Genomic DNA, 18,028 nt, shown 5'->3' on the forward strand with positions numbered 1-18,028 from the left:
CTGTCCCTTCTCAACCTTGGGTTCCCTATTACCAGCTTTCCCGTCCCCTCCTGCCTTCTAGTCCTTGTCCCTGGACTGCTGGGCCTCATTAGTCTCGTTTTGTTTTATGAGGCTGTCTAATCTTTGGTTGAAGGGTAAACCTCGGGAGTGACTTCATTACTGACCTAAAAGGGTATCCGGGGGCCATACTCTCAGGGTTTCTCCAGTCTCTGTCAGGCCAGGAAGTCTGGTCTTTTTTTGTGAGTTAGAATTTTGTTCTACATTTTTGTCCAGCTCTGTTCGGGATACTCTGTTGTGATCCCGGTCAGAGCAGTCAGTGGTGGTAGCCAGGCACCATCTAGTAGTACTGGACTCAGTCTGGTGGAGGACAGGCCTCTATTCTTTTGCCATTCTTTTAGAACAGCAAAAAATAAACATGTTCTACATTTTTATAATGTTATCACCTAATGAAACTATGAATAACACACCCACAAACACACCTCCTAAAAAAAAAGCAAATACCACCTCCATACATACCATAAGTTACAGGTAGGAAAAGCTAAAGACGTACCTCACGGACTTTCTCAATAGCATAGGTAAAAATATAAGCAATAACAATCCATTCTTGAACTGAAGGTAACCGTTCCATTTGTACAAGAACCACAAATGTATAAAGCATCAGAAACCCTAAATATGCCAACTAATAAAAAAGAAAAGTTATATAAATAAAAATGGTTACAAAATAAAAGAGGATTAAAACATACACAAAAATAAAAACTATATGAACTTCTGTGAACTAACCCCCAGCTTAAATAATTAGGTTTTAGAAATAGCTCTTCTGTAAGGTACACACTGCATTTAGAACAAAGTCTTTTTTTTCACAGATTTCCACAGAAAGAATTTTATATCAGGTTTATGTTCTCCTCAAAGTCCACAAAATTCTATTTAACTTATATCTAGAAGTACCATAATGTATTAAACTACAGAATTTCACCACCATAATCATCAAGAACACATACTGTCTCCTCCCTCTGCCTACTAAACAGTATTCCTAAGACAGAAACTGGTGTTTCCCTAGGTCCCAGTCACTGAGGATGAGGCCCAAGAAATGAAATGAGAAGTGAAGAGATTTTGCCCTAGTTTATCATAAAGGAAGAGTCCACCTAAGATACTTTTGACGATAACAACCAAAAGAAAAATGAAATAAAGCAGGAAACAAGGTCTATGTATAATAAAATCTGAATATTCATTTTGTTTCAAAGGAAAATCCAGATCCACTGATCCTTGAACTACTGTGGTTAAGAGTATTCTCCTTTCTCCTTGCCTCTACCAGTCCTAGCATAAGCCACATCCTTGACTTGTGCTATGGCAGGGTAGGGAAGTAAACTGCAACAGAGACAAAGAAAAAAGAAAATTCCTGTGGCCACCTGAGTTAGCCATTTTATGTAGCCATTTACACGAATGCAAATAAAATCTACCTATGTTACTTCAATTGTTGGGGACAGAATTTTGGGATTAGATCATTTAATTCAGATTTGCGTTTCTAGCACCTATACAGGGAGGAAGATGAAAATTATATTGAGAAGTAAGGGAATGTAATAAATTATTCTCAGGTTAGAAAGCAATAGTTGAAGAAACAAGTCCGCAAATGCTAATTTTACCACAAAGCCATTTGTATTCTTTGGTAGTTCAACAATGAAAATGAAAACAACAATAGCAAAAATAAAAAACACCTGAAGAGTTTTCCAGGGAGGGAAAGTGAAAGCTCATTCACTCAGTCCCTGCTTTCAAAGCAGTGGCTAATCCCATGTGTTTCTTCAGGTGAGTCCACGTATCTATGGACACATGCTCATTAATCAACCAGTAAAATCTGTTCTTCTATAAAGAGAAAAGCTACGTATGTGGCAGATATTCAAGCATTTATTCTAATATGTTAAAGGAATAAGCTATTACAACATCACTGATAAATGAAACCATAAGAATGATCTGGATTACTTTTCATTATCATCAATCATTCAGTCAACACCACAACCACATATCTGCTTAGCTCCAACTGGAATTAAGCTATGTTAGTGTTTATCCTTCTGTATGTTGGCAAATTTGATAAAATTAAGCCAAACATACTGGGATTAAATCAAACATATTGCCCTTTTAAATGGAATATGGCTTTTCAGTGATCCAAGTTATATCAAGATTAGCATGGACTGTAGCCCAAAAGTCCCCTAAAACTTATCTTTAAAAAACATTATGCTCATATAATTTCAAAACGTACCGTGTTAAACCAGAATTTTACAATTGGTGCATGATAAAAGGCATAAAACTTTCGTGTGATTGGAAGCTTTTTTGATTTTATTTGTATCTCCATTTCATTCTTTCCTTCATTACTATCCAAAATTCTTATTTCTTTAAACACTTCCTAAAATAAGAATAATATTTATTTTACATTTATTCACAACAAACTTACATTTACTTTAAAATTTTTTCCTCCTTACCATGGGAATCTCTTCTGTTACATTTTGAAAGTTGTTTTCGCTATCTTCCATTGTCATCTGATGGGCATCTTGAGATTGTGGAATATGAGACATTTCGGCCTTAGTTTTATATTCTAGCATTAATATAGCAGGTGGAACTAAAATGCTTAATATGACCTAAAAATTCAGAAACATACAAGTTTCCATTTCAAAATTAGTGACCTTCAAGAAGACAATAAAAGCAATAAAAGGCACTAAGTATTCTATGATTATTAGTTAGCCATTCTACCCCCTGGTAGTGTAAGTAAAAAACAAAAAATTTGTTTGTTACATATTCTATTTAAAGAGGCCCAGGTTGAACTGTTTTAAGGAGTACAAAACATCTGAGTATTACATGAAAATAAAGAGTGTAGAAAAGATTTAATGATTATTATAAATCTGCCTTTTTTTAAAAACACCAGATTAGACTTCATTTGGCAAATACATTTTGTTTAAACAAAATTCAAACCTTATGAAGGTGCTACGTGCTTCACCTTATCCTAAATCTCTTTGCAAGTGTTCCATGTCATAACATGATTACTCAGCTCATGCCTCAATAAACAAGATTTCTAAAAATTTAGGTATTACCTACAAAATCCTAAAACACAAAGAAATTATAACTGTGAATCAGGGTTTCTGTTGGATACTCTTCATAACTATTTTTAGTTGATGACTAGTATTTGTTAGTCACCTACAAAGGCCTATGGTTAAGAACTACTTGCCTGACTTCTACCTTCTATACTTCTGTACCTTATTTAAAAAAATATAAGAGGATGAAAAGGAAAGTTTAAAACAGTATCTCTAACTATTATCAAACTGAAAGTACCAAACACTTTACCCTTAAAAGTTTACATTCAGCCTAAGATTACCCTTCTTAACCTTAAAAATCAGGTACAGCCAATATACGTCAAATAACCTAAAAGTAACAGATTATTAGGTTAACAGATAGGTCTTGGATTTTAGAATTTGGGGATCAATATTTCATAAAAGTTCCAACTCTTTTTATGTGGGTGCTCAAAGGCTGTAAACCCCAATAACCCGATTTGTTGCCCCCACACTTCTGGCTCAGACAAGGGTAACAATCATTATAAACACATCTGAAAAAGGACTCAAGAGTGAAGAAGAGGGGGAAAAAAAAGGTTCTAACATGTCACTTGGGATGAAATGCCAACCACCACCCTGAACACCCTCATAATCAAGGTATTTGACTATACATCTGGACTAATTCCTCTGTTCTTTTTAACTACTCACATACTTTATACCAAGCTGTTTCTAAAGTATACCTTGTACCACGAATTTTTCCTCATATTCAGTCTTCCCATCCACATATCAGACAACAACATTTGTGTACAGGTGTGGGCTACAAAAGGTCTAAGTCTTGAAGAAACTGCTAACTTAAGGCAGGTAGAATTACTCCAGTTTTTCAGTTCATAAGTGAGCAACTTCATGGCCATGGTTTCATCCTGTCTGAAGGACTGTTCTAATAATTCAACTGCCAGTTGACCAAAATCACTATACAAAAATAAAAGTAAAAATATATTCAAATTACCAAACTTCAGTTTTAAAATTCATTCATTCCACGCTCCAGTTTTAATATTTTCATACACACTTATGGAACTGTAAGGCATTAGAATAATAGTAGCGCTGTTTTTACACATCCACATCTATGTGGAAAACACAAAATATTAAAATACGTCACATTAAGAATAAGACTAAACAGGTGAATCCAGACTACTTTTTTCTGGTCCTGGAAACAAACCTACAGTCTCGGCATGGAATCAAAACTGACAGTAGTCTAGTGGTCTGAGCTCTGTATAGTATTTCACACATAGAACAGAGAGGAAGAATAATGTGAACAGGGACTAATCAAATCATAAAAACACTTAAAAAGTAATATGGTCATCAAAATAGATACACAAGTATCATAAAGATACATCCAAGTCTGATTATACTATCTTCCAAAGATATATACTTTGGATACATATACTATACTGCACAACTGCAATAAACCACTAAGCCTTCTAATCATCTTAAGTAACATTTCTCACATATGCAGTTTCACTGATCCAAACTCTTCTTACCTACCTTGTGATTCATCTGTTTTTGGTCTCAGAGTTCAGACTCCCATCTGAACCACTGTACCAGCCATTTGAAACTTGAATCTCCAGTAAGTGATCATAGGATCCCTACTAGTTCTTTTCAGTAACAACTTACTCTCTTCCTAACATAGCCCATTTGAGGGGGAAGGAGGTCCTACTACATACTAGAAACCTTTCTAACAAATGACCTTTCTAGCTTTATATTTCAATATTCCCTTAAATAAACCATAAATTTTTGTTGTTTTATTCTTCTATATATGTAGTTCGACCATCAGAAGTGCTCTCTCCTTTGAATTTAATCCCATCCTTAAGAACAGAGCTCCAACTTCATTTCCTTACTCCAAATGGAACTTTTTTCTAATCTGATTGCTACTAAGTACAATTATAAAACTGACTTTTGGCATTTCTTCTTTCTAGCTGAAATAGTTAACTCTTGAGAATTACAAATAATATTATAATAACTTTTTTCACATGCATAGACTGAAAGCTTTCTTTCTGAAAATTTTTAATATCTAATATATTTTTCCTGTTGCTGTCAAGTCGATTCCGACTCATAGTGATCCTATAGGACACAGCAGAATTGCCCCATAGAGTTTCCAAGGAGTGGCTGGTGGATTCGAACTACCGACCTTTTGCTTAACAGTTGATCTCTTATCTTGGCTGCTAATCGAAAAAAGTCGGCGGTTTGATCCCTCCACCAGCTCTGTGAGAGAAAGATACAGCAGTCAGCTTCCTTAAAGATTTATAGCCTTGGAAACCAGATGGGGCAGTTCTACTCTGTCCTATAGGGTTGCTATGAGGCAGAATCAACTCAACGCAATGGGTTTGGTTTGGCTTTGGAATATATTTTTAAATTAATCTTCTCAATATATATCTATCCATTCCATTAAGTGCATGACACTATAATGACCACTCAAACATGCTCTCTTTTGCATTTTTTAAATGTTTTCAAATATTTAAATATAACTTACTTGGAATACTGTTTCAGTTCTTCTGAAGTATCATCTACCAGGTCACTCTGCTTTGCTTCATATGCCATCGAACGATATATTTTACAAGCAACTAATGCTTTCGCCATTGACTCTTCGCCATGCTGCCATAAAAAACGGGCCATGACCTGCCTCTTCATAAGGCAAGCCCATATTAACAATTCATTAAGCGGATAAGGAAAGCGCTTGGTTTCAGGATCATCAATATCTACAATGTCATCTTTGGTTCTTTTCTTCTTTCCCTCTTCCATAGCTGTTTCAATCTTCAAGGGAAAAAATGATAAAAGGTTCATTAATAAGGCCATATAACATTCATGTTAATGAGAAATTTTATAAAATACCTTTTATGGTTACTTTTCAAGTTAATATAACTACATATAACAAAATAATATCTATTTTATCTACCTGATTTTTTATCATAGCTCATAATTCAGTTTGTACAATTGGCATTTCAACAAAAATGTCTTTGTAACAAATTTTTCCAAGATTAAGAAAAGGCCTAAAGATTTAAACTAATAAGCTGATAAAACACAATTTTTATGAAATAAAAGTTTGGGTAACACTTGTCTTACGTGTCCTTAATCAAGTAAAAATGGAAAAAAAGGAGATTTATCAAAATATTTTTAACATTTTGTTACCATGGCTAAATATGAAAAATTTAATAGCATCATTAACTCACAATGTGTATCTCAGTATATGGGAAAATGAAGACTCAAAGATATATGTCATCCAAAAACAAGATTATTCTTACTAAAACAGTTTTTTGTTTCATAATACTAAGTAGTTTAGAAAGAACAAAATCTAAAATTCAGAAAGGATAATGTTTAAATAAATATACCTTTGGTCGGTAGGGCTGTGCTGTTTTAATGAAATGATTATGTCTCATTTTTTCCTTTTTATCTGCCCTATTGCCAAAAGACTCATGACTTTTTCGCAATTGAGGAGTGCTGCTGGAGGTATTTCGGCCAGACCTCTGAAAATAAGAGCTTATTAACTTTTACAGATTTAAATACACTGACATGTTATAAAATTCAAGAATCACTTATTTATATATCAGTATATATGTGTAAACACACAGACACATAAAGTATGGTGATAGCTTTAGGATTTCAATTGTGAAATATTTCCAATTATTCTTGGTTGAAAATCTCGTATTTTAAAGACATGTTACTTTTACTATTCTAATATGAAAAATTTAATAGTATTACCAATTCACAATGTATATCTTAGTATATGGGAAAATGAAGATTCAAAGATATAATATGTCCAAAAACAAAAGACAATTTAATTCTTATTAAAACAAGTAGCTGTTTCATAATACTAAGTAGTTTAGAAAGAACAAAATGCAAAATCTAGAAAGGATAATGTTTAAATAAATATAGCTTTTATTTAGATAATTATAAATACTTTTAAGTTTAAATAAATATTACAAGTAACTCTTACTTACAATTTTTAACATTTAAAGTGTTAATTTTAAAGCATATATATATGTAGACCACCCAAAAAATGTTACATACCCGATTATTTCCACCAAGACTATTATATATTAATCGAAAACGTTTCCGAGTGTAGGTGCATCTATAGGTTCCTCCCATTAGATACTCAATAACAAGTCCTATATCAATTAGAGTGATCTTATATCCTGGAGGAAGATTTCCCTGGAAACAAAACATTACTTTTTAAATACAGTAGTATTTCTCAGTATTTCCATGCTATGCCTAGGAATGGGCCTCTCTCTCAAAATGACAAATGTTTATATATGGAGTTGTCAGCAGCTATCTTAAAAAGTAAGGGAAGTAATCTGCTTCTCTATTTCTTTGTCTAAGAAGAGACAATTCTGCAGTTTTGAGGTCTCAAAGGTGTGGTTCAAGATTGGAGTATGGTCACAGTTGGAAGTTGCCTTAACACTTCACAAATAGAGGCACTGGAACTTTTAACAGCAAAGCACTGCATTTTCACTGTGGAACATATAACAAATTGCATTTTCCTCTTAAAAAAACACTGTCAATGTTAATTATGTTTCCAGACTGGCCCATAATATAACCTGTATTTTTTAATTAAACATACATTGACTACATTACAGGTTATACAAGTTTTCACAGCCTAGTATATGGGTTGGAATCAACTCAAAGGAACAGGTTTGATTTTTTGCTTTTGTTTTTTTAAATAAGACTTAACTACCATTTGTGACATTCTTAACACTTTATTTTCCCTCAGGAACAATCAATTCACAAATGAACTTTTGGAATACAACCTATTTGTGAGTATGGAAAGACTGCCTGTTTCAAAAACATAAATTTGGTTAATTTCATTAAATAATCAAAGAAGAATAATCACTTAAGTTATACAGAAAAAAGTATGTGATGGATATTGAACTTCTGCTCTTCTGGATTTGTTATTTCTCCTACCAGATGGTTTTATTTATCAGCTATGACCTCCTACCAATACCATTCTTTCCATTTTCTTCATTACAGTTTCATGAACTTGGTACTTTTTAAAATATTTATTCTCTTAATGTTTTGGTTTCATCTATGGAATTTCTGATTGCTAGTCTGTATTTTTCAAATTTTCAATTTAAAAATTATCAAACTGAGTCAAAACACATCATGTTTTCCTCTTTTTGTTTTACTCAAGCAACCTCAAAATGTGCTTTACGAGTAAGGATGTTATGTATACTTCAATTTCATTTTTTTAAAAACCCTGAAAATTACCAATGATGCAAGTCCACTTTAAGTTTTTCTCTTCATTGTGCATTAAGTGAAAGTTTAGAGCAAATCAGATTCCCATTTGATAGTGTGTAAAATAAAGTGTTTCGTGGCCTTGGTTTCATTCCCGCAATGTGACAGCACTCCCATTTCCAAGGTGGGTTCCCCATTTCCTTTCATCCTGATCTTCTACCCCTTTCTGCCTTCTTATCTTTGCTTCTGGGCGAATATTTTGCTTCTGATCTCATATAATTGATTGTTCTGAGGAGCACTTTCCTCTCGAGTGTTAGTTACTGTTTATTTTATGAGCCTGTCTATTGTCCGGGTGGAAGGTGGTCTCCTGGAATGGCTTCAGTTCCAGGTCAGAAGGGTGTCTTAGGGCCATAGTCTTGAGTGTTCCTCCAGTGTCTGTCAGACCAGTTGTTTGGTCTTTTTTATGAATTTGATTTTTTGTTCTACATTTTTCTCTCACTCTGTCCGGGACCTTCTCCTGTAATCCTAGTCAGAGCTCAGTAGTGGTAGCTGGGCACCATACAGTTCTTCCAGACTCTGGGTCGTGTAGGCTGTGCTCCATATGGTCCATTAGTCCTTTGGACTAACTGCTCCCTTCAGTCTTTGGTTTTCTTCACTCTCCTTTGCTCCAGGCGGAAAAAGACCAATAGCTTGGCTGCTCGCAAGCATTTAAGACCCCAGATGCTACTCACCAAGTAGGATGCAGACATTGTCTTTATGAACTACGTTGTGCCAACTGACTTACATGTCCCCCAAGTCTATGGTCCTTTGCCGTTGAGCCTAGAACTTCATCCTGTGAGGTGTTTGGTGATGTCTAAGAGATTTCCCTGACTGTGCCCCTTGTGTGTTCTATTGACTATGTTAATACATGAGGAGCAGGTACAATCATGTATGTAGAAATATCCAACACCAAACCTGTATCTGCCAGTGGGTGTGCTCCCTTACACCCTCCCACACCTCTTAGCATATCTACCTATGTATTTATTCATAAATTATTGTTTGTTATTACTATTATTGCAGGACTCTCTATGCTACAGCAATTACTGTAGTTGCCCTTCATTCCCGCATTCCTCTCAGGTCCTCTCTTGCCTTGGTCATGCTGACTTCTCACGCATTGTGTACTGCCTTTCCCTTTACCAATATTAACATATGTCTTCTATTTGGTAATGTTTCCTCTCTTCCCATCCCATCCCTGGTAACTATCAAAGAATAGGGTTTTTTTTTACCATTTTTTCCCCGTGTGTAAACCTTTTGTTGTTACTTTATAATAGTGGTCTCATACAATATTTGCCTTTTGTGGTTGAGTTACTTCACTTAGCATAATGTTCTCCAAATTCACTCATATTATGTTTCATGGATTAGTCATTATCGCTGCGCAGTACTCCACTGCATGTATGTGTCACAGTTTCTTCACCTGTGGTTCCGCACTTACGTAGTTTCCATCTTTTTACTATTTTGAATAATGCTGCAATGAACATGGGTGTGCATTTGTCTATTCAAGCCATGGCTCCTATGTCTTTAAAATATATACCTAGCAATGGGATTGCTGGATCAATGGTATTTCTATTTCTGTCTTTTTGAGGAAGCACCAAATCGTTTTTCCATAGAAATTGAACCATTTTACAATCCCACCAGCAATATGTAAGAGTCCCAATCTCCCCAAAACCTCATCAACATTTGCTATTTTTCTTTTTTATTAGTACCAGTAATCTCAAAGTGAGATGGTATCTCATTCTAGTTTTCATTTGCAGCTCTCTAATTGCTAATGATCATGAGCATTTCTTCATGTGTTTGTTCGCTGTCTAAATGTTTTCTTTTGTGAAACACCTGTTCATATCCTTTGTCCATTTTTTAATTGCATAGTCTTTTTATTATTGAGGTGTTGAAGTTTTCTATAAATTTTAAAGATTAGACCCTGGTAGGATATGTCATAGCCAAAAATTTTTCCCCAATCTGTAGATTCTCTTTTAAGTCTTTTGTTGGGTGTTAGTGTTTAATTTTTAGGAGGTCTCATTTATCTAGTTATCTTCGGCTGTGTACGCCCTTTCAGTTATGTTTGATATTCTCTTTATGCCATATATTAGGGTCCCTAGAATTATCTCCATTTTTTCCTTCATGATCTTTATAGTTTTAGGTTTTATATTTAGGTCTCTGATCCATTTTGAGTTAGTTTTTGTGAACGGTGTGAGGTATGGGTCCTGTTTCATTTTTCTAGTTTTGCCAGCACCATTTGTTGAACAGACTGTCTCCTCCCCATTTAAAAGACTTTGACACTTTGTTGAAGATCAGCTGTCTGAAGGTGGTTGGATTTCCATTTGGGGTCAATATGACTGTTGCTGTACTAGAAACAGGCTGTTTTGAATACCATGGCTGTATAATAGGATCTGACATAAAAGTCCGAGGTATCCTACATAGTTCTTCTCTTTGAATAAGCTTTACTTATCTGAGGTCTCTTTCCTTTCCATATAAAGTTGATCAATTTTTTAATCTGGTTAAAGAACGTTGTTGGAGTCTGGATCAGGACTGCATTATCATCTATACATAGCTTTGGGTAGTACTGATATTTTCATAATTTTGAGTCTTCATATCCATAGGCATGGCATCTTTTTCCATTTCTACAGGACTTTCTTGGTTTCCTGTAGAAGTGTTTTCTAGTTTTCTTTGTATAGGTCTTTTACATCCCTGGTTAGATTTATTTCTAATTATTTTATCTTTTGGGGGCTATTGTAAATGGTATGGTTTTCTTGATTTTCTTTTCAAAGTTCTCTTTGTTGGTGTAGAGGAAGCCAACTGATTTTCATATGCTTATATAAATCCTATTACTCTACCTAATACTTCCATGGGTTTTAGTAGCTTTCTTGTGGAATATTTAGGATTTTCTAGGTATAGGATCATTTTATCATCTGTGAAGAGGGATAGTTTTACTTCTTCTTTCTCAAATTTTAAGTCTTTTATTTCCTTTTCTTGCTTTATTGCTCTAGCTAGGACTTACAGTACAATGCTGAGAAACAGTCGAGATAAAGGACATACTTGTCTTGTTCCCATTCTCTAGAGGAATGCTTTCAGTCTCCCTCCATTGAGCATGTTGGCTGTTGTTATTTTATAAATGCCCTTTATAATTGTTGAGGAATTTCCCCTCTATCCCTATCTTGCTGAGACTTTTTCTTTTTTAAACCAGAAATGGGTGTTGGACTTTATCAAATTCATCTTCTATGTCAACTGAGCAGATCATGTGATTCTTTTATTTATGTGGTGGATTACGTTGATTTTCTAATGCTGAACCATTTTTGCATACCTGGTAGAGATTCCACTTGGTTGTGGTACATTCTTTTTTTGATATGATACTGAATTCTATTAGCTAGGCTTTTGTTGACAATTTTTCCATCTGTATTCATGGGAGATATTGGTCTGTAATTTTCTGTTTTTGTGGTGTGTTTGCCTGATTTTGGTATCAGGATAATGCTGGCTTCAAAGAATGAATTCAGGAGTATCCTTCTTATTCTATGCTCCGAAATAGTTTGAGAAGTACTGATGTAAGCTCTTCTCAAAATATTGGGTAGAATTCTCCAGTGAAGCCATCTGGACCAGAGATATTTTTTGTTGTTGTTGTGATGTTATTTATTATTTCTTCAATCTCTTCTACTGTTATGGGTCGGTTGAGTTTTCCTACCTCAGTTTGTTCCAATTTAGGTAGGTAGTATGTTTCTAAAAATTTGTCCATTTCATTCAGGTTTTCAAATTTGTGGACTACAATTTTTCTTTTGTTTACTGTTATAGTTTAAGTGAAAGTTTACATTTCAAGTTAGTCTCTTATACAGAAATTTATACGTACATTATTATGTAACTCTAATTGCTCTCCCTATACCGTGACAGCACACTCCTCCTCTCCACCTCTGATTTCCCATGTCCATTTAACCACCTCCTAAGTCTCTCTACCTTCTCATCTCACTTCTGGACAAAAGCTGCCCATTTAGTCTCAAGTATCTTCTTGAGCTAAGAAGCACATTCTTCACAAGTATCATTTTATATCCCAGAGTACAGTTCAATATTTGTCTGAAGAGTTGCCCTCGGAAATTGTTTTAGTTCTGAGCTAACAGAGAGTCCAGCGGCCATGCTTTCCGGGGTTCCCCTAGTCTCAGAACATTGAGTCTGGTCTTTCACTAGAATTTTGAGTTCTGCACCCCACCTTTCTTCTACTCCATCGGGGATGCTCTCTTGTATTCCCTGTCAGGGCAGTCACTGGTGGTAGCCAGGATACATCTAGTTCTTCTGGTCTCAGGCTGATGAAGTCTCTGGTTTATGTGGCCCTTTCTGTCTCTTGGGTTAATACTTTCCTTGTGTCTTTGGTGTTCTTCATCCGCCTTTACTCCACTTGGTTGGGTCCAAAGGATGCATCTTAGATGGCCACTTGCAAGCTTTAAACACCACAGACGCCATTCACCAAAGGAGGACGCAGAACATCTTCTTAATAAACTTTGTTATGCCAATTGACCTAGATGTCCTCTGAAAGCATGGTCCCCAGACCCCCGCCCCTGCTACTATTTCCCACGAAATGTTTGACTGTATTCACGAAACTTCTTAGCTTTGGTTTAGTCCAGTTGTGCTGACTTCCCCTGTATTGTGTGCTGTCCTTCCCTTCACCGTTATCTACTATCTACTTAGCGAATAACCCTCACCCTCCCTCCACACCCTCGTAACCATCTAAATATGTTTTCTTCTGTGTTTATTTTGACTTGTAGGACTGTTAGTTTCCTTTGTGGTTACCTTAATACTTACCACTATTTTTGGAAGTTTATACCAGTCTTTTATTTCTTTATATCGCCTTGACTTCCTCTCTATATGAAAAATATATGTCTGCATTTTTTAACTCCTGCATTTTTGTTTTAATGTTGTCATCTTTTACATATTGACATCTTTTTCCCTATTATCAGTGTTTTAGCTTTGATTTACTTTTGTGACTTCCCTTTCTGGGTTAATATCTGGTTGCTCTGCCCTGTGTTCTAGTCTTGGGTTGTTATCTGATGTTATTGATTTTTTAACCGGAGGACTCCCTTTAGTATTTCCTGTCATTATGGTTTGGTTTTTGCAAATTCCCTAAACTTCTGTTTATCTGGAAATGCCCTAATTTCACCATCATATTTGAGAGACAGTTTTGCTGGATATGTAATTCGTGGCTGGCAGTTTTTTTCTTTCAAGGTTTATATATGTCATCCTATTGCCTTCTTGCCTGCATGGTTTGTGCTGAGTACTCCGTGCTTATTCTTATTGACTCTCCTTTGTAAATGACTTTTTGTTCATCCCAAGCTGCTCTTAAAATTCTCTTTCTTTGATTTTGGCAAGTTTGATGATAATATATCTTGGTGACTTTCTTTTGGGATCTAACTTATGTGGGGTTCGATAAACGTCTTGGATAGATACCCTGTCATCATTCATGTTATCAGGGAAGTTTTCTGCCAACAATTCTCTCTGTACTTTCTCTTATCCCCCCATGTTCTGGTACTCCAATCACTTATAGGTTACTCCTACTAAGAGAGTCCCACATAATTCTTATGGTTTCTTCATTTTTTAAATCCTTTTATCTGATTTTTCCTCAAATAAGTTGGTGTCAAGTGCTTTATCTTCAATCTCACTAATTCTGACATCCACTGCCTCAATTCTGCTCCTATGACTTTCTACTGAGTTGTCTAATTCTGAAATTTTATTGTTACTCAATCTTCTGAATTTCTGATTACTGTCTCTGTGGATTCTTGCAGCCTGTTAAATTTGTCATTATGCTCTTCTCTAATCTTTTTAATTTCCTCTATTGCATGTCCTGTGTTCTGCTTAATTTCCTTCCTAATTTCGTGAAGAGTTCTGTACATTAATCTTTTGTATTCTGCCTGCAGTAATTCCAAGAAATTTTCTTCCTCTGCAAAATTTCTAGATTCTTTATTTTGGGAGCATCATGAAGCCATAATGGACTACCTCTTTATGTGATTTGATATTGACTGTTGTCTCCGAGCCATCAGTAAGTTATTTATTTTATGTTTGCGTACTGTGTCCTAGCTTCGTTTTGTTTTGTTTTAATATGCCCAAAGAGGATCCTCACGTGAGTTACCCCAGTCACCAGCACTCTTGAAGCTCCAATGTCCAGTGCCCAGGTGGCCAGACCTACCACTAAATATGTGAGCCCAGGAATCTGTCCATGCCTCATGTACAGATTCAGCTCAGGTGTCCAGGTTGTCGGCCACCAAACATGTGGTGCAGGCTCTCACCTATAGTTCTAGACAGGCATGGGTGATTGCTGTAGGCACAGACATCTGGCTGCAGCAGGGGAACACAAGCTGAGTGTGGCAGGGGGCCAAGAGCCACCCCCGAGTGTTGAAGAGGAAAGCGTGTCCCTATTTCCTAGATCGCATAGATGGGTCAGTTTTGCAGTCAGGCTACGAGCACCCAATGTTGCTGGCTGTAAGGACTGGGGGGCACCTCTTATTCTTGGGCCCCTGTAGCAGGTGGCTACGTGGCATGGGTGGAGCCACCAATCCTCAGGTCCCTGATGTGGGTAGGTGAAGACCCTGCTTAATGGGCAGAAAAATGTCAAATGTCACAAACCTGCCACTTCTCAGCTGAAGCTACTGAAGTTAGACTTCATGTATATACCCTGTTGTACTGGGGTAATGAGAGCCTACACTGTTGAAATGGGCCCACACAAGTCTATGCAGCGGGAGAAGCATTCAAAGTGTGTGCATCCCTTATGCCTGTGCCAAGGCAAACGAGCTGTGCCTACCCTGAGTTCCTAGCATAGAGGAGCTGGAATATTATTTTTTCCCGTGTTCGTTAATCTGTTCACTCTCCAAAGCCGGGAGAATGGCTCAGGGCACGTGACGGGTCCTACTTCTGGCCCAGGAAACCAGGCAGTTGCTGAAGACAGTCCAGGAACCAGTACAGAGCAGGAAGTGGGGAGGAAGTGAGAGAGACGTTTTTCCCTAAGTGGGGTGTTTCTCAACCGCAATGGTAGGCCGGATGCAAGTACTTATCTTTCGCCAATCCAGGGCTGCTTCTCACTGGTTCTAGATGGCCAAGTAGACCCTCTGCTGCTGCGTCTCTCCTGGTTCGAAAACGCCTCCCAAGCGCTACTGCCAGCCTGCATCACTGCTCACACCTGAGCTGATCCGGGCTGAAGGGCTCAGACTCTCGCCAGGTCAGGTCTGGCAAGTCCTCACTGCTTCTGAACCCTCTCTACCTACCCCTGCCACTCAGACCAGTTCCTCAACTTTGTCTTTTGTGTTCAGGGCTGTTAGACTGTCATATATAATCGATTCACTTGTTTTTTTGGGTCTCTGTTGTAAGAGGAACACTAAAAGCGTTTGGCTATGCCGCAATCTTGGCCCCGCATGTTTTCTTCTGTCTTTAAACCTTTTCTTGATTTCTTTTAACAGTGGTCTTATACGATGTTTGTCCTTTTGCGACTGACTAAATTGACTCAGTATAATGACCTCCAGATCCCTACCTGTTGTACGACATTTCACAGCTTCATTGCTGTTCTTTATCATTGCGTAGTATACCACTGTTTGAATATACCATAACTTGTTTATCCATTCGTCCATTGAGGGGCACTAGTTGTTTCCATCTTTTTGCTATTGTGAACAGTGCTGCAATTACATGGGTGTGCATATATCTATTCATCTGACGGCTCTTATTTCTCTAGGATATATTCCAAGGAGCTGGACTGCTGGATAATAGGAAACTTCTATTTCTAGATTTTTAAGGAAGCGCCAAATCGATTTCCAAAGTGGTTTTACCATTTTACATTCCCACCAACAGTGTATTAAGTGTTCCAGTCTCTGCACAACCTCTCCAGCATTTATTATTTTGTATTTTTTGGATCAATGCTAGACTTGTTGGGGTGAGATGGTATCTCATTCTGGTTTTGATTTGTATTTATCTAATGCCTAATGATCGTGAGCATTTCTTCGTGTGTCAGTTACCCGCCTGAATGTCTTCTTTCTGAAGTAGCTGTTCATGTCCTTTGTCCAGTTTTTAACTGGGTTGTCTTTTTGTTGATGAGGTTTTGCAGTACCTTGTAAATTTTAGAAATTAGACACTAATCGGATTTGTCGTAGCCAAAATTTTTTCCCCAGTCTGTACGTTGTCTTTTGACTCTTTTGGTGAAGTCTTTTGATAAGCACTAAACGTTTGATTTTTAGGAGCTCCCAGTTATCTAGTCTGTCTTCTGGCCCTTATGCACGGTTACTTATGGTTCATATTGTATTTATGCCATTTATTAGGGCTCCCAGTGTTATACCTACTTTTTCCTCCAAGATCTTTATTGTTTTCGATTTGTATTTAGGTCTTTGATGCATTTTGAGTTCGTTTTTGTGCATGGTGTGAGGTATGGGTCTTGTTTCAGTTTTTTGCAGATGGATATCTAATTATGACAGCATCATTTGTTAAAGAGACTGTCTTTTTCCTCAGTCAATGGACTTTGGTCCTTTGTCAAATATCAGCTGCTCATAGATGGATGTATTTATGTCTGGATTCTCAATTCTGTTCCACTGGTCTATGTATCTGTTGTTGTACCAGTACCAGGCTGTTTTGACTACCGAGGCGGTAAAATAGGTTCTAGAATCAGGTAGTTTGAGGCCTCCCACATTGTTCTTCTTCTTGAGTAATGCTTTACTTATCCAGGGCCTCTTCCCTTTCCATATGAAGTTGGTGATTTGTTTCTCCATCTCATTAAAAAATGCTGTTGGATTTTGGATCAGGATTGCATTGTATCTATAGATCACTTTGGGTAGAACTGACATGCTCACAATGTTGAGTCCTCCTATCCATGAGGAAGGTATGATTTCCACTTATGCAGGTCTCTCTTAGTTTCTTGCTGTAGTGTCTTGTAGTTTTCGTTGTATAGGTGTTTTACATCGCTGGTTAGATTTATTCCTAAATATTTTATCTTCTTGGAGGCTACTGTAAATGGTATTTATTTGGTGAATTCCTCTTCGAAGTTTTCTTTGTTGGTTTAGAATAGTCCAACTGATTTTTGTATGCTTACCTCGTATCCTGATGCTTTGCTGAGCAATCTTCCATTAGTTCCAGTAGTTTTCTTGTGGATTCTTTGGGGTTTTCTGTGTATAAGGTCATATCATCTGCAAATAGAGATACTCTGACTTCTTCCCTACCAAATCTGGATGCCCTTTATTTCTTTTTCTAGCCTAATTACTCTAGCTAGGCCCTCCAGCACAATGTTGAATAAGAGTGGTGATAAAGGGCATCCTCGTCTGGTTTCCGTTCTCAAGGGGAATGCTTTCAAAGTCTCTACATTTAGGATGATGTTGGCCGGTGGCTTTGTAGAAATGCCCATAATTATACTGAGGAATTTCTTTTCTAGTCCTATTTTGTTGAGAGTTTTTAACATGAATGGGTGTGGAACTTTGTCAAATGCCTTTTCTGCATCGATTGAACCATCCCGGCATGCCAGGTATAAGTCCCATGGGATCATGGTGAATTATTTTTTGATATGTTGCTTTATTCTACTGGCCAGAATTTTGCTGAGGATTTTTGCGTCAATGTTCATGAGGGATACTGGTCTGTAATAGTCTTTTTCTGTGGTGTCTTTACCCGGTTTTGGTATCAGGGTTATACTGGCTTCACAGAATGAGTTTGGCAGTATTCCATCCTTTTCTATGCTCTGAATGACCTTTAGTAGTAGTGGTGTCAACTCTTCTCTGAAAGGTTGGTAGAATTTTCCAGTGAAG

The 18,028-nt window shown here is 36.8% G+C and overlaps 1 protein-coding gene across 7 annotated transcripts in view; it reads right to left on the reverse strand.

Moving 5' to 3' along the window:
* TRPM7 (transient receptor potential cation channel subfamily M member 7) overlaps positions 1-18,028 on the reverse strand; it is a 176,138-nt gene that overhangs the window by 56,643 nt on the left and 101,467 nt on the right. For 6 of the 7 annotated variants that reach the window (XR_002824320.1, XM_023732465.1, XM_023732467.1 and 3 more), the window contains 7 exons: positions 7,095-7,235; positions 6,416-6,550; positions 5,560-5,840; positions 3,773-4,001; positions 2,472-2,627; positions 2,252-2,395; positions 551-679 (listed from right to left, as the gene is read on the reverse strand). Coding sequence is in view for 6 of the 7 variants with exons in the window: in XM_023732465.1 (XP_023588233.1) it covers positions 551-679; positions 2,252-2,395; positions 2,472-2,627; positions 3,773-4,001; positions 5,560-5,840; positions 6,416-6,550; positions 7,095-7,235 (1,215 nt within the window). In the remaining variant the exon portion in view is untranslated. The remainder of the gene's footprint in view (positions 1-550; positions 680-2,251; positions 2,396-2,471; positions 2,628-3,772; positions 4,002-5,559; positions 5,841-6,415; positions 6,551-7,094; positions 7,236-18,028) is intronic. The other variant, XM_023732466.1, reaches the window with a different exon arrangement.

The sequence above is a fragment of the Trichechus manatus genome, unplaced genomic scaffold (assembly GCF_000243295.1).
Source record: "Trichechus manatus latirostris isolate Lorelei unplaced genomic scaffold, TriManLat1.0 scaffold00052, whole genome shotgun sequence".
NCBI classification, from domain to species: Eukaryota; Metazoa; Chordata; class Mammalia; order Sirenia; family Trichechidae; genus Trichechus; species Trichechus manatus.